General features: G+C 49.3%; 1 protein-coding gene across 1 annotated transcript; it reads left to right on the forward strand.

The window, feature by feature from the left end:
- The first annotated feature begins 16,140 nt into the window (after positions 1-16,140).
- On the forward strand, positions 16,141-26,171 carry CLDN1 (claudin 1). Its single transcript, XM_057384256.1, has 4 exons — positions 16,141-16,459; positions 24,510-24,674; positions 25,110-25,194; positions 25,667-26,171. The coding sequence occupies exons 1-4, from the start codon at positions 16,237-16,239 to the stop codon at positions 25,827-25,829; spliced, it is 636 nt and encodes a 211-aa protein (XP_057240239.1). The 5' UTR covers positions 16,141-16,236; the 3' UTR covers positions 25,830-26,171.
- The last annotated feature ends 818 nt before the right edge of the window (positions 26,172-26,989 follow it).

Genomic DNA, 26,989 nt, shown 5'->3' on the forward strand with positions numbered 1-26,989 from the left:
AAGCACACACTTCTCCTTCTGGGGAAAGCGGAGAAGACAAACACGTAAGCGATGTTAGTCACAGTGTTTTACCGCACTCTGAAAGGTGCCAGCAGACAACGATTACAAGCCCAAGCTCGAGAGTAAAACAGGCAGCRTTTAACAGTAGTGGCGGTATTTATAATCCACCTGCAACAGGGAGGGACCGTCTACACARTGCAGCGCTCATTGAGAAGAAGATTATGCGCTTTTTCCACTACAAACTCCTGCAAAAACTGACCCGGCCTTGTCTCGATGCTTCACCCACTTAAATGACAATCTGTGTGGCTGTAAGTTGCTGGTTTTGAGGAGGAGGTGAGGGGTTGTGAGAGCTGAGCCGGGACCCCGGCAGCCTCTCTGCAGAGCACTCTTCCTCCTGGGATGCTCCTCTCCAGTGGGGCCACAGCGAGAGCTTCATCCTCTCCAGGGTCAAAGCCATGCAATCAGCCAAGAGCCAGCACCTACAGCTGCTGAAGGATGGAGTTCCCTTCTCCTGGAGTCATAGTTGCCTAACTTACCCTTTTTCCAGCTGAAAACAGGAATCTCTGTGGACTCCACGCCTCTCTGGCCATGGACATTCCCCTGCTCAGAGAGGCAGTGAGYCATTCGGGTCATTAAGATCAGTGGTCAGGTATTAAGGCTGGGGGCGTTTTGCTCCATTATTTARTATTCACACTCAGAGCCGGAATGTGAGAATAGTGGCTGCGAATKACCAAAGTGGGTGTTAATGGAGCGCTTCGGACAGCCCATCGCAGGTGCCTTTGCTCCGAGAAGACAAGGTTACACAGCCGCAGGGTGACGGGCTGGCTCTTTACCGGACTCACTTCCCTAAGGAGCTGGGTTTCTCTTTTCTGGTTTTCCCTACAATCGGACCCACTTGGCTTTTCTAAGTACCTTCATCTGACTAATCCCAGAGAGTTCCATCCCATCCATCATCACTGGGTGCACTCTATTTGCCCTGCAAAGAGGCACACTGAGCACACACGCTGACCATCAGCAACTGCACTGCCTTGGATCGGTGATCACCTCAACATTTACACCCCTCTTTTAGGGTTTCTGACAGTCGGATTGTCAGGATTTTTTGTAGCATAGAGAAAAAGGAGTGATTTTCAGTTTTATCCTCCTTTCCTTGGGTAGCTCACCCCCTCRTGTGCTGCAGCTAAACGCTGCACTGCAATCACTGAGTAAAGAGGAGTTCTTCTTGTTTCATATGCTGGATAAAAGAAAGTCTCCTCCTGATGCATTCAGCCAAACTTTCTGTCTAGGAAGGTGTTTCACCTTCACTGCATAAAGTATCTAGCTTGCCAGAGAGCAGATTCCTATACTGTGGCTTTGCAGCTCTTAAATGTACAAAAATTGATGGCTATGCTGGGAAGGAAATGACAAATTTGCAGTATTGAGTGCTGGGAAAACAGTGATGATTTGGGGCCTGGAGTCTTTGAGGCATAACTTGCATGTAAGCAGCAACCTGCTCCCTTGTCTGCAATTTTCTTTCGCCAATATCTTTCTAACATGAGAGTATTATCATCTGAACAAGTCCCAGGAGAATTTCTGGTAGCCCTGTAGCTCAATAGCTGTTAAGAAAAGGACTTGAAGAGTACAGTTGTATGCGCTGGATATTTCCACCAAGAAGTCTGAACTACTGAACTAGAAACATCTCCAAAATATCCCTGAAGGCTGGAGATACAGGGTAACTCCACTCAAGTTCATGTACATTTAAAACTAGACCTTGTAGATCTTTCCTGAACTTACTCAGTGAGAGCACAGGCTGGATAATAAAGTCTGGCAAAGAGAATGACACAAAATACCACTTTTCCCTCCTCTCGCCACAGGAATTAATTTCATTTTCATACACTTTCATCCAACACAACAGGGAGAAAGAACATGAGAGTGGAGCAATGACACCAGGAACCAAACCCTCTCTAGSACACGTTGGTTTTTGTGATCAGTCTCTCCTCACTCCAGTCTTACCTCCAGGGAGTCATCAGCATTCACCATCCAGCAGTCTGTCCAGGTAGATATTATCAAAAACCCAGCAGAGAAAAAAGCAAAGAAGCAGCCCACATATTGGAGGARAAACCTCATGCCAGCAGGTCCTCAGCTCATCCAGGGCAGTGAGAACAGCAGTGCCCAGCCTAAAGCTGGGGCAGAGCCTCAGTGTCCCAGTGGCCAGCACCCTGTGGCAGTGCCCATGGAGAGCAGGACCTCCTGGCTTTGTGCAGATGCCATCTGGCAGGGATGGAGCAGGGGCAGTGCTGCCCRGGGTCAGGAGGAGGGTGAGAGCACCCACGGGAGCTGCTGCAGCCAATCCGCCCCGCACCAACACAGCTCCTGTCATGCCTGACTGAAGAGAAACAGAAACRGGGCTGTGCAGAGGAGAGGGGCAGGGAACTGGAGCCCTGCACTGCCAGGGGAGGCGGGCATCATGGCAGGGTTTGTCAAAAGAGGGATTAGGAAAATCAATCAAACTTGTTCTTCAGGGCAGATWTGAGCTCTGCTGAGGGGCACAYRGWAGAGCTCTCCTGTGCACACAYACATTTATTCCTGCTCAGGGGYTCATGCWCTARYRGGRAGCAAGAATAAAGTGTCTTGGKGTAGATYCYAGRCCCTTTGGTTGTTACCCTGTTGGTYCYTGGTGCAGGGATGATCYKGTTCAATSCAGGAATGTCACCAGGGAGGGAAAAGGAAAGGTATCACTCRTGGCCTTCAGAGCCAACACCAACCYCAATAACCAGCTCAGATATGGASCTCTGTGTTCTGAWTTTAAGTCAAATTTAAGTGATATGTACCCATCATRGCCTGGGCTTCAATTTGTTAGTGGCATGAGTACAACTCCCATGTGGAAATCTTGAAGTTTTCAAACTGGTGTCAGTCTGGAGGATTTCAGTGGGTTGGAATTTCCCTGCTTGCCCACTCTGATTGCAAACTTCCTGTTTTCCTGCGGGACTCCCCAGGTGAGCAGGGGTCACACAGCTTCCAGGACTGTGTTAGAAGCTTCTCAGTGTCTCCTCTCATGCAGTGCTGAGAAAGCCATCAGGGCTCCWGAGCACCTTTCAGGGGGAGTGGGGCTAGAAATTCCTCCCACCCAAAGGCACAAATCCACATAAACCATCGCATCCTCAGTGACCTTTATTTTTTTAATATAAAGAGAAACACCAACAGGCTGAAAAGCCGCCTGAAATGAGCGAATCTTCAACACGGGGCAGAGGTGCTCCTGTTTGCGTACGCGTTTGCTTCCAGCCGCCCGCCCAAGCTGGCGGTGTTTGTCATCTCAGCTGYCACCTCCAGATGGAGCCAAGCGGTGCCTTTACGGAATTGCTCAAAGCTTCTGCTTCTCCGGGATTTCCCTTCAAATACCACAGCAATGAGCAGTTTATTCTTACAACAGATATCCCGTATTATTGCTATCGTAACCTCATGAGGCGGTTTTACCGTCAGAGATCACAATTTTTACCCTCGATGCCAGGCTCACTCCACTCCTCAGARATCACTTTGTGGAATTGATCTTCACCACATGCTTTGGGAGACTTAAGTGGAGAATAAAAGACCCACATCATAAAGCCAGGGTATGCAGGAGGCTCTGCTGCTTCAGCTTTCTGCTTTCTGTTTCCTAAYTCCATTTGTAGGAGCTGACAAGTGAGGAACTTCTCTTCTTCCATTTTTTCCCACATGCCGGCCCTGATGTGGTTATGTGAATAWGAAGCTTTCTGATGAATTTTCTGGTACCCAAATATCTTTTTAAATCAACGAAACCTTCGTTGTCTTTCATGTCTTTCTGGGACAAGGTTAAGTCTGTGTTTTCGACAGTTCTGMCCACGGGGCAGTGGCCCCCAGGTCCCATGAAGGATAGTGATTTTCATTAGCCACATTTATACAGATTGCATTTATGTGAGACAGGTACTGGCAATACACATCATCTTCCTATGCTTGTCTTGCACTGTGTTCATTAACCTCTGTCTGCACCCATTTTTAAAAAGTATCCTAGTCAGTTGTTAGTAGTGGCAGCTCAGAAAAAGTGGTGTGGTGAGCTCAGGAAAGCCTGAAAAATCTGAGACAGCCTTCCCACAATCAGCATTAAGTCCTTAACAGTGTCAAGACCAGAGTTTAACAGCAACAGCCTGGATTAGCCAGGAAATCTTTGACAGCCATATGAATCTCCTTGCCTTCTCCTTGTGTCCTGTACCCAAGTACAAGCCACTTTCAGGGACAATAAGCCCAGTGGAAAGAAAGGGGACATTTTCTCTTGGTGCACGGTGAAAGTGTCTCAATACGAGCATGACAGAGGTGGAAAGTGAAAATCTCCCATGGGAACAGCCAGAGAGGTGTTTCCAAGCTTTTGTGCTGTCACATCACACTCTGCTCTCCAGCTCAGCCCATCAAATGCCCACGGATGTCAGACCAAGGGGCAGAGCACTGAGGGGTGGAGGCAGCAGCTGAGGCACCAGTGCTGCCTGTGCTTCACTCCATCTCTCCACAGCTGTTACTGCAGTCCTGGTGAAGTCTTGTTTATTTTCCACATTTCCAGCAATGTGTTGCTGTCCCAGGTCCATCCATCTCCCTGTGTTCTCCTTCCCTGCAGGGCAGGGCAGGTGAGTGACCCTCCCTAGAGCAGGATGCCAGTGCTTCCCTGGCCATGAGTCACTGGGGCAGGAAGTGGCTCCAGCCATTTGCTCAGGGCTCTGGAGCATCCTGAGGACCAGAGCAAAGCAGGTGAGGATTCTACAGTTTTCCTTAACGTGAGACTGCTCCAGAGTGTGCAACACAATGAAGACAACTTGTGATTTTTCCCCTGGTAGAGAGACCAATCCAATCTATTATCCTTCTTTAGGTCCCTGACTCCAAACAGTCCCATGGAATCTGCTGTAGTCACTAGAAAGAATACAATATTCTTTATTTAGCAGAAAACAGTTTAATTCTCTGTATTTAAAAAGAGCCAGCATCTTCTTGAAGCAAAGTCTGTGGCGGTTTCTCATCATGGTCTGCTTTCCTAACTTGCATGACAGATGTCCCGTCAGCTTTGGAAAACAGCTCTCCCAAAATAACCTCCCCAAGATGTCTTTGTATAGCCCAAAACCTGGCTGACATGACTCAGAGAAGCTTCCCAGTGAGTTTGTAGGCTTTCCTACATATGCTGTGCTTTGACACCTGCAGAAGCATTAGGGTATCCTAATTTTTGATTGTCAGAGCTTGGCCTTGTCGGGYTTTTCTCTGCGTGGTATCGATGCAGCAAAACTTTGCTAATGAAAGAGTTTTATCACCTTGACTAYACTCAGCCCCAGCTCAGGGACAAATACACCATGGGTCGATTGCTTTTATTACTCATTAACACAAGGTGGTCTGTGCTCTCCTGTAAACCCAAGCTATTTATGTTAGAGAGAAAAACTGCTGCCAGTCTTGGGAGCTGGATGTGGTCAGTCTACTGACAAACCCATTTTTGCAGCAATACCCCACTGAGGTCACAGTCCCGTGAGCACAAAAGGGTGGTGTTGTGCCTTTACTTCCTCAGTGTCTAATTTATAGTGCAGCAKAGGGCCTGGAGCAAAGAAGGAAGTGGTGATGCTGTGCATTCATGTGTGAAATACAGACCTTTCTGCAAGCAGCCCGTGAGGTGACTCCTGCTCAGAGCCAGGGGCTTGTCCAGCAGGAAGGGCTCAGCAGGCAGARGTGATGAAGGATTTTGGAAGGGGTTTTCCTTTGAGTGCCCGACCCTTCCCACTCCTCTCTCCTGGTTGTACTCCCTCCATTTTCCTGCTTCACACACCACCATCCACAGCTTCTGTCTTCATCTCTAGAGCAGTGCTCCCTGGACTGTGTACAAGCATAAATTACAGAGTAGTGTGCAATGCTCATATGGTCACAAACTCCTAGGRTTTAGCTTGGCCTTAGCTCAGTAACCCCAAGGAAAACAGTCAGACTTCTGAGAAACCTGTGATTTGTCAAGCAGGCAATACATAAGATTAAGGGAAAATAGGAAAGCAAACATATGTTCTAGTAGATGAGAGCTTAAAGGATTGGTAAGTAAAAACTGCATGTGTGTGTGTGTGTGTGTCTGTGTCTGTGCATATTATACACACAGGTGTGATGCTTTTATGCACTCGTTTAAAACAGCTTTTAAGTCACTCCACAGCAATAAATGCTAAAACAAGCATTTCATCTTAACAGTCTTCTCAGGTTCCCAAAGTACAATGTTTTCTTCAGTACAATAAATTTAGTTTTATGGCTGCCTATGAAATCCCACACCCGATAAACACGTAACCTCAATGATGTATTACTAACCCCATTTTAGAGCCAGGGAAAAAGCGGCCCTGACTAAGAACCTTCAGATGGAGAGTGAGGAGTCACAGTCCCGCTCCTCTTTAGCATGGGGCAGGACTCTCTGCCTGGGCGTGGTAAGATCCGTATCAGTGAAACGTGTGTGACCACTCGGCTTTCCCGAAAGCCGCCGGAGAAGCCGCGSTGCCGTCACCGCATTCCAGCTCTGCGCAGGTGTGTGCCGGCGTTGGAGCTGGCCGCTGGCTCGGACACACCTTTTCTCGGCATGTCACCGGTTCCAGTCCGCAGCCCTCGTCCCCAGGCACCCCGGGGGATGTTGATGCCCTGCCACGTCCCTGCGGCGTCATCCTCACCCAAGCATGCGTTTCCCAGAGTGAGCCTGAACTTCCCCGTGCGCTGCGTTAAACGCAAGTGAAGCGCAAGGTCTGTGTCACTATTAGCAATGGTGCAGGCAGGGAAAGGAGAGCAGCGACAGCATTTAGCTCTCTCCGGAGCAGCAGAGAAAAGCACAGGAGGAAAGGCGATGCGGAGAAAGGGGTTTGTGCTGTGTTTGTGCCCGCCGGCTGCTCCTCGGGGGCACCTTGGCGCAGGGAGAGGGGCTGTGAGTGASATTCACCCCGCAGGGCTCTCCTGGCTGAAACCCAGCCCCTCCTGTGACTCACTCACAAGGAACATCCGCTTCAGACCTCTGTGCCTCTCGCTGATACTCACCAACCTGCTTATCGGAGTGACGAAAGACCCTCTAGGAGACTCATCGAGAAAGGGATGAAAGTAACTCCTGAGAGAAATGCAGTTTGGTAACAGGATGTTTGGTCTGCTCTAATAAGAGCTGAGGCTTGGAGAGAATAGCTGCTGCTGTGATTCACAGACCGTGAGCACAGGAGTTTTGAGATCTGGTCAGATGAGTGGGGGGGTTTAGGTACAGGATCTGCAGCAGTTTCCCTGCAGAGCTCTGGGGCTGTGACTCTCAAATCTGCCCACCTTCCTGGCACCATCTCTTCCCCACACATTCCCTTTCTGTTTAACACCCAGCATCCCAACTTCACTGAACACTGCCCAGAGCTGGCACAGAGACCCCCGGGGTGCCCCCTGCCCCCATACCCTCTGCACACAGACGGGCTCTGGCAAGGGGGAGAAGCCAACTTCAAACAAAGGCTTCTGTAAGGTCACCCCATCACTCCAGCCCTCTCCTTGAGCAGGCAGGGAATAGGGCAGGGATGTGTCTGCCCCTGCTGCTGAGCAAATTACCCCTCATGGCTCTCATACACCCCATCACTCCCCCGCCTTCATGATACAGGCAGGCTGGGCTGGAGGGTGGACAACAAAACCATGGAGGAGGAGGAGGGAAGAAGGGGAAGGACAGGCTAATCCTTGATGGAATCCCCATGGAATGGGGAGACAAGGGCAGAGCTGCAGTCCCTGGGATAGGAGACAGGAGCAGATGACTCCAGTCCTCATCTCACCCAAGGCGTTTACACAGGGAGTGTCTTCATCTCCTCTCCTCTTTTCTCTCCTGTCCTCTCCCCTCCCTCACATCGGAGTCTCTCTGTACACCAGGAGAGGAGAGCACAGCGTGTCCTTCCCCTTTCTCCTGTTCTGTCCCTACTCTGCCCTGGTGGTCCTGGTTTACGTCGGGCCCGGTTTCTGTTCTTTATGACGATGTGTTTGTTGTTCCTCACCCAAGCTCTCCCCAGGGAGATCACCCTCCCCCTTTTTCAGGCTTAACGCTTCATTTGCACCTTCTTTGTCAACAGCACAGGGTGTGTGCTCACGGAGCGCTCCCGAAACGCCCATCGGCAAAGCCTCTGTGTACATCGGGCTTCAGGGAGAGTTCCACGGGCACAGAGGCGCAGCTGTGAGAGGAACACCCCCAGCCTCTGTCCTCCAGCCAGATAACCGGGGTTTCAAACTCCYTCTAGGCACTGAAATATGACCTTGGGTTTCCGATGTGCTCTCCCAGTCGTAGCGATAAAGGGTGTGTTGGAAAGCACAGGGAAGAAACTCCTTCTCTTCTGCCTACACACAGCTCTGCTTTCAGCRCAGATGGCTCTTGCACTTTGCCAAGCTTTTCAAGAGTTTCATTTCCATGCAGRCACTAGAATAACTGGCCACATTTTAATACTCTTTAAGTTTTTAACCTTGCTTCCCACTGAAAAATCCAGCCATGTGTACCCCAGCAGAGGCCACTGAGTTCTTCAGAAACACCTGGGTCTGATTTGGGTGTCTTAARGAGGACTGAAGTACACTGAATGTCAAATATCACAAATCCCATCCTTCTCTCAGTTTCCAGAGACAACTGCTTGTTGGAAGATGGCTGTACAGGGCCAGAGTATCTCTGAGGATGCTGAGCAGTTGTTAACTGATTCTGGCATGTCATAAGATTTCCTGCAGCACAACAATCTGTTTATCTTTAATTTTTCCAGTGTCCAAGGACAGCACAAATAGGATTGGTCTTATCGATGACCAGAGGAATTCCTAGAAACATGTGCAAAGGACTAAGGTCAGCGACCTGAAAAAGACGTGAAAACTCATCTCCTAACCTTTACATTGTCTYTAACAGTCTGATCTACAAATCTGGCAAGGGTTTATGGCAGAGCCTTTCTAGGAAGGACGCTGGATCACCTTATCTTCCCAGCACCAATTATCTGACATGCCATAAGGGCTTAGGAAAAGGGCAGAGGTTGCTGTCCAGGCACAAAAAGGTGAGACATAGCCATACCCTGAGATGACAATCTTTGAGTAATTTCTAAAGTGCTGAGTACAGCTTGGGCTTTTCCTTGGCATGAAGGWTGCCCCCAAAACCAGACTCACAGGTACTTGATCTTGATGGCTCACTTGGTCAGTGGTTGAGCAATGTAARTGGTGGTAACTCTGACTTCACAGAGGTAACTCTGTCTTCAGGACTGTCTGAACAGTGGTTCAGAGAACTTCAGATGTAGTCACTAGGCATCTTCCCTCCTCCCTATCTCTGTAAYATCATTCCAATGCCCCCTCCTTCCTTCATCTGATTTCAGGAAGAACAACCTGAGGTTATTCCAAAGAGGAAAATTTTTCAGTGGTGATCCTGAAGGTGATTAGACCCTTACAAGTCTCAGGAAATTGATTCCATAACTAGGGCATCAAGTTCMTAACTAAGCATGGACACCACCCATCACTGAGTCCCGAGTAGACACTTGGTGAGGTTTGGGTAGAAATGTGATTCTTGCTATAACTGCTCCTGGAGGATCATGACCAAGATCTTGGAAGCATTAGGAACGTGATGAGAGTAAACAGGATGGGTAGATGGCAAGGATTGGGTCTTCAGAGAGCCCATTTCCTGGAGGATCTGAGAGACGTTTTTCTGTCTGCACTTAGAAAACTCTTCCATGGATGGTACCAGGGATGATTTTTATATTATCAAGACCTTGGCGCACATTTCTCATGGCTCATGCACGGAGCAGGACACTTTCACACACATGGATCTGCCTCCCTCTCAGTCAGGCCTGGGTCTCACTCTCCTTGCTTCCCCTCTCCTGCCATGGGACTGTGACACCAGAACCGCTGTGCTCCATGTGTTCCTAGTGGCACATGGTGGGGAAAGTGGCCACAGGTCATGGCTGACCCTTCTGACAGGGCTGACTTTCCATCTGCCACATCTCTGCTGAACCTCTTCCCCAGATGCCTCACCACATCTGTCCCATCATGACACCATGATTAGTTTCATACATTTTGAAAATTACATTTGTTGTTTGCTCCCATGTAAAACTACCTTCTATCTACTGCTTTTCCCACCATTACCTCTCCAGTACTCTGAAACTCATTGTTTCCAGGAATTTGATTTTGTCTGACTTTTGTTTTCTATCTGGCCTCTGGTACAGAATGTCCAGTGAAAGGACAATACTAAAATAGAAAAATGGAAAACAAAATAAATCCTGCCATASGGGTCAAATCTCTTGGCCTCCAAGGGCTGGATTTCATGCCATGGAATCTCTGTAAGAGCTTCCAATATTGCTTTGGGAAAAAACACACGAGCAGCCAAGTGCAGGACCACCTTTATTCCTCAGCAGCTCACTGCCTTGCACGGGCAAGCCCTGAGATCAGAGAGCTGCGGGTAATGACACACAAAGTGCAGGTTTGTACATGCCAAAACCTCTTATTTACAGACCAGAAAGATTCCAGTGTTTTTGGGGCATTCTGAGGCACTTGGGCTCTTGGGCCCTGTAGTCATTTGTCGTTTGCTGATTCAGAAGAGGAGGAAAAACAAAGGTAACAGGTGAAAACTGAGAAGGTGGGGAGGAGACACAATTCCTTTCAGAGCCCTCAGTAGAGGGGGGTTGGAGAAGTCAGAAGTTCAGTGTGTTACGTATAAGCACATTTTAACTACAGCCAGATGAAATCCATCATGTGAAGAGTGAAATTAAACTACTCCCAAAACTGTAACCTTATTACAACCGCTGGGAAAATACGAATGTTAGAATGACTGCAAGAAGAGGGTTGATTATTAGCTTGGTTTATCTCCAGCTGATTAGGAATTTCAGGTCATGTCTGCTGACCAAACATAGATAGGTTTATGTTGTTTCTGTCCCCAATATTTGAGAAGGAATAATTCATACAGAGTATTTTAAATCATATTTTCAGAATATATTCCCTGTATGTGATCAGTATCAAATAAGTCCTGGCAAATCCTTCAACTGATGCTGCCTCCATGAACCACAAATTTCAATACCAAAGAGGAAATCTGAGCTTTGCTCCTGGAAATACAGATTTCAATTTTTCTGTGCAGGTAAAAACTCTGGTTTTGGTGCTGTGGTTTTCAGACAACAAGTGTCATTTGAAGGAAGTCTTCTCCAACAACAATTTTTTTTGTAAAACTTAGTGATAGCACTACAGGAGTGAAGAGCAGATGAAGGGTTAAGCTTCCCCTGTGCTGCCCTCTCCAGCCCTGTGAGCTGTGATCTTTGGCTGCTTCAGCTGCTATCATGGTCAAACACAGACTGCCCCTCACTGCAAACCGGGCTGGACACAATCCTGACTAATCCCAGGGAAGATTTGCAACCGTCTTACATCCTCCTGATGGCTGGGCAAAGAATCTGGGCACTGCCTGCAAAACAGAGCTTGGAGCTAAGGCTCATCAGGGCTGTTTCTCCTGGGTGGATGGAGGAGTAGCTGAGAGAGAAGAAAAAGCACCCTGCAGATAAACAGAGAAGCCTTTTTAAGGTTTTTCTAGATGATGTAAACCTGAGCTAAATGCATGTGGGGCTACCAGTCTGCCCTTTTCCTTCAGAATCTTGGGGACTTCAGAAGAAACAAGTCACATAGGGTTCAAAAGAAACAAGGTGTTACACTTTCTGAAGCACAGAGCAATCCCACAAAACTCCTTCCTGCAGAATGCTGCAAGTGCCAGAAGTTTAGAAAAACAAGCAGTTGAATTTATGCAGGGAAAATTGAGTGAACAAAATTAAAGTTAAATGTACTGGCACCAGCTCAAGATATATTCAGACATGGATCAGGGGGTGCTGTAACATTTTGGGGAAGGGTCACCATGCTTGCATTATTTCCTGCCTGCCGCCAGAAACATGAGCTGGAGTGATGTTGTCTGGCCATTCCCATTTTCTGGTCCAGTTGTGGAGTTTGTTCCTTCACCCTGAAATTAGAATAATGCAGCTGGGCCTGCTCTGCACACCTGCTGCTCTGCACACCTGCCCAAACTTTTAATAACTCATAATCAGGTGTTTGCCCCTAATACATGAGTTTTAGCTCAAGGATGAATTCAGGGTAGTCTGGGGGCCAACTTTAGGGAGCACAAGGACAGGGAACCACGTGAGCCTGTTTCCCAAACACAGGCATGCACAGTGAGACCTTCCCCAAGAAACGTGTGAGAAAAGAGGAAAGCAGGCTGCTCACCTGCAAGTCCTGGCAAGTGTTAAAGCTTGTTTTTGCCAGAAAAGGAAACAGGTATCGTTTGCTACCCACAGAGCTGAGATCTCTGCTGAGTACAGCGCTGAGGCTGCTCTCTGACTCACACACACCCCCCAAGGGAAGGACATGACCAAGGCTTTGAGCATTTGGCCAGCGCAGCCACGGCTGTGGCACACGAGGGCAATCTCTTTGAACAATTACAGGAGTCTGTCTCCCTGCAGACAGAAGCACCCCAGTTTGATTTCAGCCACTGTCTGTACACACTGCCTCTTCTCTCACTTGATCGTGCTCTTGTAAAGGACAAAAAATTCAGCGTGTTTACTTAAGAGCAGGCCAATCACTAAGGACTGTCACTACGGGAATACCTTTAGCCTAGAGAGTACAGAGGAGATTGCAACATCTTGGATAAACCCAGGTTTTTCAGTTGAGATTAATGATCTGAAAGAATGGTATTTCCCAAAAGCAGGTATAAAAAAAGGTGAAAATAGAGTGAAAACTCTTTGGGACTTCCAATGAAAAAAAAACCCAAAACCAAAAGAACCTCAGGCAGAGGAGGAAAGAGAGTGATTATGGAGTAAAAAGAGGGTTTATTTTACCCATTGAAGCAGTGCAGAAAATCATCCAAGAAAAGAAATAAGATATTTCATGTCTCAAAGAAAGGAAGGAAGTTCAGAAGAGAGCTAGGTGCTCTTAGGGATACAGTAAAATCCACTGCAAATTCCAGAGCACTGAGAACATGATGAGTGATGAATGGGAAAAGTGGAGTTTCAGTGTTTATCTTGCTGTGTTAATTCCTTGTGATGATTCCACAGAAATAGTTTCTGGGTTATGAAACCTTTCACAAAAGGTGAGAAAAAAGTATCAACCTCAAATCGTCCCTAGAAAGCAAAGTACAAACTGGGTATTCCTGTGGCTGGCACTGTGCATGAGGGGACTGTGCAAACTGTGTATGGATTGTCAGGGATGTTCAGTGGTCAGAAAGACACTGGTAGCTTGTGCTGCAGCCTGTGAGGGCTATGGGAGGTCTGAGAACACATGAATGTGTGTCCCCATTGCCTTTCACTGGCTTTGTTTGACCCAAGGCCACTGTGTCACCCAGCAGCACTGCCCAGCACAGCTCAGGGACAGAGGAGCAGTGGGATGGCTGTGCAGCCCCTCACAGCATCATCTCCAGGCAGGTGTAGGCTGTAATCCCACAGCAACCCTCATGGAATAGTGCTGTCTCCAGCGTAGGTTCTGTGACCTTCTGGAAGGGGAAGAAAATGAGCATGCAGGGTGTCTTACGGAATGTTCAAGCAGTCAGACTCGCACTATGGACAGATTTGGCATAAACTGTCCCAAAGGTGCCACCAGGATATACTCTAAGCCATTTTTTTTCCAAGAACAGGGTGGTCACAAGTTTCAGTCCACCCGAGAGCTAGCAGCATGGTCAGGGTGCTACAACACCCATCACATGCTGCTGTCTGCATTTCCCCAGGACCACTCTTGATGTCCCTCCCAGTGCAAGTGCAATCAGATCACTGGCACCCAGGACTCCTCCCTGTACTTTCCTAGAAGGATCAGTATGGAGTTCAAGCCCTTCCCATACAGAATGGTCCTGTTCCCCGTCCTGGCTGCTCTGAGCCTGTATACAAATGATCTAAACCTGCTAAAAGTGTCTCAGTAGCTTTTAACCACATCCARAGCTGACCTTGCGCTGCAGGAGTCAGCGAGGAGCTGCCCAATCTGCCGAGGTGGGGGCTGGCAGGAGGGTCAGGAAAGGGGTGAGTCAGTTCAGAGCTCTGAAACATCAGGAGCACTGCACACTCCTTTGCAGATGGACACTGTCGGACCAAAATGACTTCGCAGATGTCAATGATCAAATCCAGACACTCCTAACTCCTCTCACCTCAGGTTCACACGAGTTTCTGCCCTGCCTCTTCACCAGCCAAGGAATTGTTCCTCACAGGAGCCAGCTCCAACAGCCAGCACCATGCTGGTTTCTCTGCTGCCTGTATCAAGTTCTTCATGAATACACAGATAAATACATCTACTTTGTTATCTCTGCATTGCCAAAGAAAACTTTGTTGCTTTCTTTTTCCCCACTCCCCGAACTATAAAACTCTGGTCCACAGAGACACAGGAAAACACCATTTATTCAAATGCAGATTCACAGCTCCTTACTCCTTCAAAAGTGAAAAAGAACATGACTGGAAAAGTTTGCTACCAGGCAGCTGGGGTGGATTTCATCACAGCAGCACTGCTGCCTGGACACTGGGGACCTGCAGCCGCAAGTGTTTTCAAAGCAAACCAGCCTTGCTTTGTCTCTAGCCGGTGGGGCAAGATTGCAGTGACTTTTCTCCCCGTAGCCCCCCTGGCATTGCACAGGACAGGCCAGGTAATCAAGAGCCTGTTTGTTTGTCTGTTTGCAAATCTCAGGAAGCAGCTCCAGCAAAATCTCCTAAGTCATCAGAATGCAGCAAAACGGGGTGTCAAAACAATGCAACCCCATCCCTACCTCCAGCCAGACCTTTATCAGGAATTACCACCTGTTTATCTCGGAGTTTGGGATTACAGCAGGTCCAGGCTGTGGTGAGGGCAGGCAGCACCACCCAGCTCATGCCGTGCCCTCCGAAGGAGCSAGCATCTGCTCACTTCGTGTATTCTGAGTCCGGATGCGTCAATATTCAAATATTCATGCAGGAGAAAGGGGAACTATAGTAACTGGACAAACACACACCCAAGAGAGAGGACACTCCTTCCTGGTCTGTAATCCCCTGGTTCAATAAACCTTAGCAAATCACTAGGGTGAAATTTCCCCCGGTAATGCAGAGGTGTACAGAATATTGTCCTTGTTAAAATGGTAGGTTCAAAAGTTTGGATTTGTAGGTGGATGATGAGTGTTTGCACAGCTGCCTCTCAGAGAGCCCTTCAAAATCATAGCCCTCAGAATTCCCATGACTGCCTCCTCTGCAGCCAGTTATCCCTCGTGTGCTGCATTTCCAGGGGCCAGGAGGGAAATGCCCCCCTGCCCTGCKTGGCGGTGCTGAGGTGGGCTGGGGAGGGTGGGCACAGGTGGAACTGGCACAGCCCCGTCTCTGTTTCTCTCCCTCTGTGCCGGCTCCAGGAGGGAGCGCGTCCGCAGGAGAGCCGAGTTTACAGCTCCAGCAGCGGGCTGCCAGTCCCGAGGAAGGTGAGAGGGCGTTCATGCTCTCAGGACCCGCTGCTGTAGGAGGGGGCAGACCCAGGGCATCCTTTGGAAGTGCCGAAACATCCAGGGGGGACAACCCGCGGGGGACAGAAGGGACCATTCCACGACCAAAGCGAGGGGCAGCGAGGGGCAGCGAGGGGCAAGGGACCATTCCACGACCAAAGCGAGGGGCAGCGAGGGGCAGTGCGGGGTGGGGCTTAGCAGGGACTGTGACTCAGGGTGAAACCCTGCCAGGGGTGGTCACTGCGGGGTGTGTCTGGGGGTCACTGCGGGTGTGTCCGGGGTCTTTGCCGGTCTGTCCGAGGGTCACTGCGGGGTGTGTCCGGGGTCTTTGCCGGTCTGTCCGGGGTCTCTGTCGCTGTGTCGGGGGGTCAGTGCCCGGTGTGCCCGGGCTCTCTGTCGCTGTGTCCGGGGGTCAGTGCCAGGTGTGTCCGGGCTCTCTGTCGCTGTGTCCGGGCTCTCTGTCGCTGTGTCCGGGNTGTCGCTGTGTCCGGGCTCTCTGTCGCTGTGTCCGGGCTCTGTGTCGCTGTGTCCGGGGTCTCTGTCGCTGTGTCCGGGGTCTCTGTCGCTGTGTCCGGGCTCTCTGTCGCTGTGTCCGGGCTCTGTGTCGCTGTGTCCGGGGTCTCTGTCGCTGTGTCCGGGGGTCAGTGCCAGGTGTGTCCGGGCCCTCTGTCGCTGTGCCGGGGTGCGGGTGGCGGGCTCTCGGCGGGGCGGGGCCGGCAGGGGGCGCGCTGCTGGCGGGTTTAAGAGGCGCGCGGGGCGGCGCGCGGGCGGCAGAGCGGCGCGCGGGGCAGTGCGAGCGCGCGCTCTCGGTCCCCGTCCCCTCAGCGCCACCGTCCCCTCACGGGCCCGCAGACATGGCCAGCGGAGGGCTGCAGCTCCTGGGCTTCGTCATGGCCTTCCTCGGCTGGATCGGCATCATCATCAGCACCGCCATGCCCCAGTGGAAGATGGCATCCTACGCGGGGGACAACATCGTCACGGCCCAGGCGCTCTACGAGGGGCTGTGGATGTCGTGCGCCATGCAGAGCACGGGGCAGATCCAGTGCAAGGTGTACGACTCGCTGCTCAAGCTGGAAAGTAAGTCAGGGCTGGGATGGGGGTGAGGGTGTCGGGGTGTCCGTCCCATCGGGGCCATCCCCTCCGCCCCAGCGCCTTTTTCCTTCGGTCGGGACGGAGGGTACCAGTCCCGCAGGGTCCGCACCTCACATCGGTGTCGGTCGCGTCAAAGCTCAGGCTGAAGTATTTAGCCGGGGTTTGCCAGTCCTGTTGCACGTCCAGTGTCCTGTCTCCGTCGTCGTCGTCCGTGTTGTCCCCGCACCCCCTGTCCCCCGGGTGCCTGATGCCATGGGGGTGTCATTGCTGTCGGGTCCCACAGTCTCTGTCCCGTTGGACTTACTCAGCCTGTCCCGTCGGGGTGGAAGGTGCAGGGATCGGGTTCCCCCCTCTCTTTTATGACTGCTCAACCTGTCGGGATCGGATGCGTGTCTCTTGGGGCTCCCCGGTGCTCTCCCCGCCGGAGCCGAGGGTCACTCGCCGGTGAGTGTCCTTTGGGGCACCCTCGGCAGTGCCGCCTCCCCGGGCGGGGACTTGGGGCGCTCGGGGGGCTGTGCCGGGGCAGGGAACCGGAGTCACCCCGTATCCCGCGGCACATCCCCCCAAAAAATGTCCCGAGAGGGGAAGGGTCACATTCTCGCATGTGTTCCGGGAAGCGCCGAGTTCGCGAACAAGAGTTTCAGGCTGTGGAGGTCCAGGCAGGGACTGGGCTGCCCTCGGGCTGGGCACGGCTAAGCGGGAGCAGAGCTCAGCAGCGTGGCCGGAGTGGGCTTTTCGAACACGGGTCCTGTTTGCCTTTGACTGCTTTGGTCTTTTGTTCTCTGGGAAAGTCGCTGCTGTTCCGTGGGGCTTTTAAGCAGAGGACTAGCAGGTGAGCTGGCCTCCTGCCCAGGTAGCACTGCTTGTAGTTTTTAGGCAGGCCACCATGCCAAAATAACTTTTGGGTCTCTGATCTTGTCCTGGGACGGCGAAGCCATCTCATACAGGCAGGAGCTGCAGCCTGTCTGGCTGGGGTCACTGGGGTATCAGCCTTACTGGCTGGGGTGTCATTCGGGGTGCTCAAGCTGAGCTGGAGCCTCAGTGAGGGCTGTTTCTAGAGCACTGGGGCAGATAACTTACGCTGACACCCGAAGGGATTTWAAAAAATGTACTCCTTTCTCAATACCCTTCACCTCATCCTGAGTCGTGGAACACCCTCATCCCTCCCTAATAAATAAAATAATAATTGCCACCTTGGTCACCTTCTCTTTCCCAAAGGAATGAGCAGGCAGTTTCGTGTGAACCGAGGCCCGTGGGGAGTGTCCCCGAATCCGATTGCCACCAGCCCTTCCTGTGTGTCACGCAGTGAAGCCGGACCCACCTTCGCTGCCAGCCCACACCATCCCTCCTGCTCTCTTTCCCCAAAGCCCCGTGGGCCCTGCAGCTGGCGGAGGTGCCGATTGCTCCGATCGGGAGTGCTCCGCACCCACTTGGCACTCGCAGGGTGCGGGGCTGTGCTAATCGGGGCAGGGCAGCGCACAGTCCGGAGTGCTCCGAGTGCTAATTATGTGTAAGCTCAGCTTCAAGCCTCTTATCTCTCACTGGGGGTGGGGGGCGAAGATGCCAGCGCTGGCTGAGGAATCTCCATCCACCCCCTGGATGGGTTGCGAAAGGTGACCTCGCCTCGGGGGCTGTGTGCAGCCCATTGTGCTGTAAATGAGACCCGCCTGCGGAGCCCGGCTTGAACAGGCTCCCCAAAACCTGCCCCGGGCCCTGCAGACCCGGCCCATTCACGGCTGAGCACCGAAAGCTTCTGCTCACCTCACCTTTGTGCGGCGAACAATACCGCTCTTCTTGCAGGGATACGGGGGAGGGAGGTGACAGGGACCGAGCCTGAGCTAGCAGCGGCCTTTTCTGTTCTCACCGATATCTCTGCAGGACAGTACCCCTGAGAATTCTCAAATAACAGGGAGATACGGGGGATGCTATCCTCACTGGGAAAATCAGCGAGGGATGGCAAAAGGTGTCGTTCTTGCGGCCCCTCAGCTTGCTTGGGCTGTACTTTCCCGCCTGAAAGCAGATCGAGCCGGGGACATTCACCTTATCTGTCGTTTTCCCTCCTGCTGTCCCTTCAAGGTCTTACAGCCACACAGGCTTGGGCAGGGACCAGCAGTGCTGGTTTGGGTGGAGGCGCAAAAAACAAACCAAAGACCAAACAAAACAAACCCCCCCAAACTGTTTATAGCCGATTCAACAGCCACACCCCCGGACAGGTGCAGTGGAGAGCTCCCATACTGCATTCATGTGTCCTGGTGAAGGCGGTACAGTTGTGTGGGCACAACTTCTGCCTGGCCACGCTTTCCTGTCAGAGCTTCACATGCCCCAGGTGCTCTGAGCCACATGTCAGAGCCTCATGCTCCGATGGGAGAGGCTCACATCTGTAATTACTTTGTCCCTGTAGAAAGGACTGAACCTTCTTGCACCTGTAGTAACTCGTGTTTGTGGCAATGCTGGGAGGCTTTGCCAGCAAGCTTTGGAGTGTCTGGTAGCTGTTGCCATTCCTCTGGATGTGTCAGTGTTTGGCTGCAAGGCAGAGATGGGGTTGGCACAGGCTGATGAGCATCGTTAGCCAACCGAGGGGCCTGCAGCTTCCCGTGTGGGCACACTGCTGGAGTGCACCCATGCTGGCACTTCTCCCGCAGCTGTGTTCAGCTGAGGGCTTATGTCACTGCTCCTATTCAGGCAACAGAAAGGCTGCGTTTTGCTGGCTTACGTGAAAAGCAGTGCGTGGCCACACGCAGACACAGAGGCAACAAATGCCACCCTTGCAACAAGGCTTTGTTGCACAGCCTCAGCATTGTTCTTGTGGCCCTCCAGCATGGTCCATGGAGCTTAGCTCGGCTTTGTGCTCCTCGGGGTCTCAGGGGGATGGTCTCACCCCAGAGGGCTCCTGGTACCCTTCTCTGAAAGCCTCCAGCCTAACCATTCTGCTGTTCAGAGCAGATGTTGTTCTGGATCCTCTCTAGGCTGTTTTAGCTGAAGATACTCATCGACCTGTTTGGTTTTGCTGGGAGAGGTTCTGTGCTTGAGACAAGCCGAGACTCATCTATCACTTCATCACCAAACCTACTACATCCACAATGAGCCTTTGTGCCCTAGCCCAGAAAATAAACAAGGGTTCGAAGGCCCTCTGGGTCAAGCAACATCGCTGAAATGTGAAATCTTCCCTCCTACACCTTRCCACCCTGGCTGAGCCTGTTCCCGGAGCTGGGGAAGAGAATGGGTGGGGGGAAGGAACAGTTCRTGCTCAGGTTACTGCTGCTAAGTTCTGATGGTGGGGGAGTTGGGAGGGTGGCCCAGGGAGGGACATGTGTCCAATTCTCCATCTGTAGCTCTTGATTAAGCAGGTAGAACCTGCTGGTATCTGTGCTTTCATGTGGGCTAAGGGTTAATTTGCTACCGTGTTTCTCAATCCCTGTTCCTTCCTGATGAAAATCATGATTGAGTGATAAAACAGTCTCASTAGTGCTGGCTTTGAGAAGGTAGAGGGTTACTTGGAATGCCACCGAGGCTGTTCCTGTGCAGTGCSCTGGTGTGTCTGCAAGGGATGGGAGTGTGTTGCAATACACTGGCTTTGTTGCKCTACAAGCAACTTCTAAGCAGCTTTAGTAGCTGGTGTTACTATGTGTTACTAAGTCTCTTGGGAAGGGAATTTCCAGGCTTTGTGGGAAATCAGGCTGCCCAGGTCTCCTGTGACCAGAAATCTGGAAATGGTGGTACCATCGGCTGTTTCTTACCCCGAATCTTTATTTGTCAGTGAGTGTAGGAGGGCATTGAACCTTACTTGCTTTCAGATATGCAGAGTGCAAGGCCACTGKTTGCCTACTGAACTTGTCTCTTTTACACTGGACATGCAGTGAGGAGTTCCCAACCTTCCCATTTTGTCAAGAAACAGGACCCAGAGTCCCTGTCCTGCCCCAGTTCCTCAGTACAGTTTTCTAGACTAGTGGGGAGGTGTTTTGAAAGCGTAGAAACTGGAATCTGATGGTGATGGGTATGGTGATGGGTGCCTTTGCAGGGTCTGATAAGGGGCTGAAAGCCTCCAAGCCATTAGCAGCTTTTGGGTGCAGTGAGAATGACTTTGAAGCATGAGAGGTGCTTGCTGGCCACCTCTGTTACTGTTTGCTCAAATCTGCATCCCCTTGTCTACTGCACAAAAGTACCTTTCASATGCTGGCAGCACAGGCCAGCAGGATCTCAGATCCCAGTCCTTCCAGGGGAACCAGCTTCCATGAAACCCTGGTGGGAAGGCTTTCAAGGCTGCTGACTTCTGGAGATGAACAGTGGAATGTGCTTCCKATACTGCAGGGGTGCTTGTAACTCCTGGGGAACTTCCCTGGTAAGGATTAGAGGGAGCTGCAGAGCATCTGTTTCACCTGTATTTTGTCATCAGTTAGTTGGAAGGAGGCCCATGGGAAGGGAAGGTCCTTATTTTAAATTAAGGCAGTCAATGAGCATCCCTATCAGAATAATCTGCACACAAAGCCATTACAGCAATTTTACCTTACAAACAGGCATTACAAAAATCCCATGGCACTTTCCCAACAGCTTTTCTATAATATAAGTTACATAAACAGATTGAATAAGGAAATRGGATGATGGAAAAAACTCTCAAACATCTGCAGGTGAAGTACTTTTAAAGTATTTTTATATAGCTAAGCAGTTACCAGCAATTACTTCTGTCTCAGTTAATGACAGTTGTGGGAAGGAAAAAGTATTATTTAGGCGTCAGATAAACTAAATAAGGTTGTTTGTCCAAAACCACTAACAATTCTGAACAGTTTGTTAGTATGTTTTTAAAACAAATGAAGTTCATGCTGTGAAATAGGTGTGAGCTGCAGCAGCATGTTTGTGGACTTCAGTGGTATTTTATGCCTTGCATAGTGCACGTGTGTTATTAATTGTCATCAGTAGTTTGAAGCCTCTGTTCTTCAGTACTTGCTGCTGTCTTGCTACAGGCTTTTCATTGCCTCTCATTGCTACCCAGCAATGAAAAGGCTTGGCTTCAGRGTCAATACTGGTTTATACTGACAAAATACTGTTGCTATCTGACAGCTGCTGTTTGGTGCCAGACCAGTTTGTCTCACCTTGTATAGAGGACTGTTTTTTTTTTTCCCAAGGGTTTCTGAGACTGCCTGGGTTTTCCTGTTTCTGTTGGCGAGACAGTTGCAGCAGCAAGGAGTGTKGGGGAAATCCTGTTTTCCCTCTAATATGATAGAAGTTGTAAAGTTAAATTGCTGYGAGTTACTTCTACCTGCTGTCGGTAGCCTGTCCTGTTTAGCAGGTTGAGACAAAATTGTACTTGTATCATTTTGGATTTTTAAAGCATCTGGAAAGGCCTGTGTGAACAACAGAACTATTATTAAAGTAGCTTTCCCAGTCCCTGCATGTGCTGCTTCCATTGACAGCACGTCTGTTAATGTGTAGTTAATAACTGGGAGCTTGTATGATGATTAACTGCGGCCACTGCACTGCACACATTGCAAAAGTGGTAGGAGGACAAAAGCGCTGCCTCCCAGGCTGTGCTGGGARCCCAGGGCGGGCAGAGGGTGGTTGGCTAACACAGTCATGTCACATTACAGCTTCTTGGGACAAAGGAACAGAATGTTCTGCAAAGGCTCCAACCTGTTCTTCTGTCCCACTGCAAATTTCCTGCATGTTTCTGTCCTCTCATGCCATGGAGCCATGTGTGAGGAGGGGGCGAGGGCAGCGGCCTTGTGCCACCACTGCCTGCTGAGAGTGGGCAGCCCTGGGGAATGCTCACAATGCTGTATTTTGTTCAGCTGCTTCTGCAAAGCTGTCGTGGCATGCATCCAGTTAATACTTTTACACATCTTGAGATTTTAGAGAGTTTCATAGTTGGGTTTTTAGAGGTCATAGAAACTTTTTCCAGTGTTTTCCGTGTTTGTCCCTTGGCACTGTGCGTGAAGGTGAAATGTTTCTTCCCATCCTTCTAACTGGTTTTCTAGTTTTTAGAGATAGCATTGCCTATTTTGAGCTTCATGAAAGAACTCTTTCAAAACCCTCTCTTACAAAGTAMTTTCTTCTGCAGCAAGACTGAGCCCAACTTAGTGTAGCCTTGATAAAACAGGTTTGGTCCTCTGTAGAAAATGTGGTTTCCCATACCTGGTGTAAACTGGTATTCAGCCATGGGCCCCTCCAGAACTGCTGCTATAGGGCATAAATTAGCCTTAAAGGTATGGCAGCTGAATTTGGCTGCCTGGGTGGCAACCAGTCAGTTGAAGTCTTTCTAAACCATCAGCATTACTTTTATAAGGCAGAAATTACTTCTGGAGTGTAATCTCTGACATTGGAGATAAATCAATTAAAAAACRAGTTTGGATACTGCAGTGGTGATTTATGCTAAAGTGGCAAATGGCTTTGTTAATGGGTTTCTGTACTCGGTGCAGCAGATGGGTTCTGATTAACACATGGGTGGTGTGGAGGTGTGTCACCTTCCCCTTTGAAGGAAGTGAAAGATGACATTAGCCAAGATGATTGAGAAGAAAGCCAACACTCACCTTATGAAAGTGTGTTCCTTCCTGTTGCTCTGATTATTGTCTTTTTATTGTGTTGTTTGTAACTGGTTTCATAATCTATTTACAGAACAATAAGGTTGTGTGTGAAGGGGCAGATCCAGATCTGTTTTACAATAGAATAGAAACCTGATGTCTGGTGTGGGTCACAMGAAATTGCCTGCAGAAGCAGTTCTGTGGGACAAAGTGTAGTAAAGAAGCTGCAAAGGAGGGGTGTCAGGTCTGACCTCTGAGTTTCAGGATGAGCCACAGAGCCCATTATTGTATCACGATCCAGTTGGGTTCACTGTGCCAGCCCTGAGTGTGCAGGTGCTCTGTGGAAAGCTTAAATCTTGCAGCTGTTAAGCCTGAAATGCTTTGCAGATCTCTCCCAGGATGCAGTCAGGGTGTTTTGAGGGCTGGGATTGTGTGTCAGGGGACACYTGTGCCTTGGTTACAGTGTGCTCCTTGGAGCTTGTTCCTTTATTAGCCAGCCCTGTTTGTTCTCAGGGCTTTGCAGGGCTCTATATTAAAATCCATACTGTTCAAACAAACCTGATTTGCCAGGCAATAAAACTCAGGCTCTTATTTCACTGCGAGTCAGGTGTTTTGTCACCTGAGGTTTTTTTTCAGTAATGACTTAATTTATATCGCTACTTTTCCTTCTGTCTTTGGTATCAAGAAAATCCGAGTTCAGAAGCTCACATTCATAGTGTTAGTGTGTCTATGCCTTCAGATGAATCCATATAAAAACCAAATCCTGGATAAAGAACATAGTCTGCTGAGAATTCAAGCTAATTCAACGTATGCCCATGGGAGCCATCACCCCATGCTCCAAATCTTCAAAAGGACAAGAGGCTCTTAAAGCATTTGAGTATCTTTGAGTAAATTAAGCTAAATATTTTAAGTGGAAAAGAAAACACCTACTTTTCAACTGGCTGGGAAAATCCTATTTCTTTTGCAGTTGCATATTTTTTGCAGCTGCAGGGTACCTCTGGGACTCAAACTGAGAATTTAGCACCAAAAAAAAAATATTAAATCAGCCCTGAGTTAATAGTGTAAAAGACAGGTTTTGGAAGTGTTGAGCAGTAAAGGGGCCTAGCTGTCTGCTGTGGGTCTATTCATATGTATGTCACTATTCATATTAAAACCTGTGCTTAAGTACTTTGTCAAGGTARAGCCTAAATCTGAATACTTCTTTTGATAAACAGATATGTCCTTCCAATTGGGATTCAAATGATCAAGGAACAAAAGATGTCTGAGGGCAATTCCCAGGTCATTTCCTGCAAAAACCCCTGCATGCCCTTGTTTGCCATGCATTTTAGAAGAGGCCAAGAGTCTTCTCATCATGATTCATGACAGTCTGAGACTAAAGCTGAAAAGGAATGTCTTGCTTGGATGTATCCTGTGTACCAGGGAGCAGGAATATTTAGATAGATGATTACTGAGGCCAGTAATTTGAATTTCTACTTGTATCTTGAGTTTTCTTTGTGGGTAACTCAAATCCTAATGTCTTCCAGGCAGTCTGCAGGCCACAAGGGCTTTGATGGTGGCTTCAATACTCCTGGGGCTCGTCGGGATGTTTGTTGCTGTGACTGGCATGAAATGCATGAAGTGCATGGAAGATGACCAGGTGAAGAAGATGCGGATGGCTGTCTTCGGTGGGGTGATCTTCATCATTTCAGGTTGGTAAAACACACAGATGTGTTGAGTGTTAAATGTGCTGTCTCCTAGGTGGCATCTATCCTGTGAGGGATGTGGAAGGGCTTGATTGTTGCATTTTGGTCTGGGAACTCCTTAGAGGACTTTGGCACAGTAGTTCAGGCTACCTGAGGCATCGTGGCACTGGCATTACACTCGCTGTARGGACTTCATGCTTTCCATACCTTTGGCAGAGCTGAGTTCGACGCTGCCTCAGTGGAAAAAAATGTCAGCAGAGCAGTCCTGCCTTTGCTGCAGTGTAACTGTGGGAAACCTCAAATCTCTTCTGAACTTCTCTTCCAAACAGCTCAGAATTCCAGAGTAGCAGCAGCTCAGCTTTACTCCAGATGCTGATTCTGCTGCAGTGATTTTGCTGATTGTTTTTTCTTAGACCGTGACATTGTTCCCTTCTTCTGCAGGTCTGGCAGCACTGGTGGCCACATCRTGGTACGGCAACAGAGTGGCTCGGGCCTTTTATGACCCTTACACCCCCGTCAACACCAGGTACTGAYCCATTTGGCACAACACATTATAGATTGGCAAATACTCACAGGGCTTTGTTTAGAGTACAGATGCTCAAGATAAAGAAGGGAATTTTCTGAACTGGGTTGCTTTCAAACTGCTCAGAAAGAGCTGGGATCAGATCTCATCCATGTGGCTCTTAGGTMTTGATTTTAAGGCAGCATCACTGGCCACGGACCCCACTTGTGGGACTAATGTGATTTTCCCCCACTACATGCTAAAGACCTGGTTTGCACAGAGCTTGGCCTGTGGCTGTGTGGGGTGACCCAAAATRCTGGACTAACCCAGTGAACAAAGCTTTGGGTTTTGAGGGCTGACAAAGCCTGACTGCTCAAAGATGCTGCTGCGGGAAGCCACAGCCATCCAAGTTCCTTCTGCTTTGTGTGAATGTATTACTACAAATAATACCTCTGGATTACAGTGTTTTTCACTTTCTCCCTTCTTTCTTTTCCAGATTTGAGTTTGGGTCAGCTCTCTTCATTGGCTGGGCAGCTGCATCTCTGGCCATACTGGGGGGATCCTTCCTCTGCTGCTCCTGTCCACGGAGAGAAACTTCATATCCACCSGCCCGAGGCTACCCAAAAAATGCCTCCTCCACAGGGAAGGATTATGTATAATGAAACAAAGAAAAGGAGCCACCAGCACTGGTAGTGAAAACATTTTGGAGAGGACACTACAATACCACTGTCCTGAGCAGAGTCCAGGCTCTAGGTTCTGCCTTCCTCTTCTCCCAAAAATGTGTATATTTTTATAATACTCTTTGCTACTGGACGTAACTTCTCCTTTCTCTCCCAGCCCATGGAGGAAGGCTAGCCTAGATTAATAGGTATTGCCACTGGAAAGATGAAACCTCCAAGCTTTGGGTTAAGTTTAGTATTTGGGAGTAAAAGGGAAAATGATACTGTTTTTATAGATGGATGTTGGTGCTTTTTTTAGTTGTTTTTTTTTAAAAAAAAGAATAGACGGTAACAATTCAGTCCCATATCCCATTAAGTTAGAGCCCAGTGTGGTGTGTTATTTAGAAATTAAAGGAACATATATACAAAATGATGAAACCAATAGCTTAAGGGGAAACATAATTTTGGGGAAAAGACTTTACATGTAGGAATGTTTGAAGAGATGTAAAATGCTYTTGTACTGTCTTATTGGCATCATCTTCAGCACCCTCCTTTCCRTGCAGACAGAGGGTCAGAAACACATTGCTGTGACTTAAGTGGAAATCCACACTGTCYGTGCACATGCTGTTGGCCAATGGAAGGTGCAGTGTAAGGTAGTGACCACAGAAGTTATCAGACTCCCAAAGCAGCTGCCAGATTCCCTRCTGCCAGGGAAGAGCTCTGAAAGAGAGCAGAAAAGGATTTACCTTCTGTTTTCACTGTGTGCCTCTGGTGGGCTGGGGCTGTTCCTCAGACACTGAGCGCTGCCAGTGATTGTTTCTCCATGTTCCCACCCTGGTAGCTGGGCTTGAAGCTTCATCCCCTCATGTGTGTCACCTTTTAACACTTTCCTCTTTCCTCGAGTCTTTCTCATTTGGCCTTAGTTTCCCAATCCTTGTTTGCCTGATGCAGCTAGCTGTGTTAAACCAAACTGAATGCACTGCCACTCCCTGATGTTTCCCCAAGGATACCTCACAAGCTGCCGTTCCATCCTGTGTGTTTCTTGTAAATGCTTTCAGTGATGATATGAAGGCAAATTCCCAAAAAACTGACCCAAAGGTTATGGCTTTTGCTTGTAATCCAAGCTTACCAAAGAGGAAGAAACAAAACATTTTAAAGAT

This window comes from Malurus melanocephalus, unplaced genomic scaffold (assembly GCF_030028575.1).
Source record: "Malurus melanocephalus ecotype Western Australia unplaced genomic scaffold, MMel_1.1 scaffold_694, whole genome shotgun sequence".
Classification (NCBI taxonomy): domain Eukaryota; kingdom Metazoa; phylum Chordata; class Aves; order Passeriformes; family Maluridae; genus Malurus; species Malurus melanocephalus.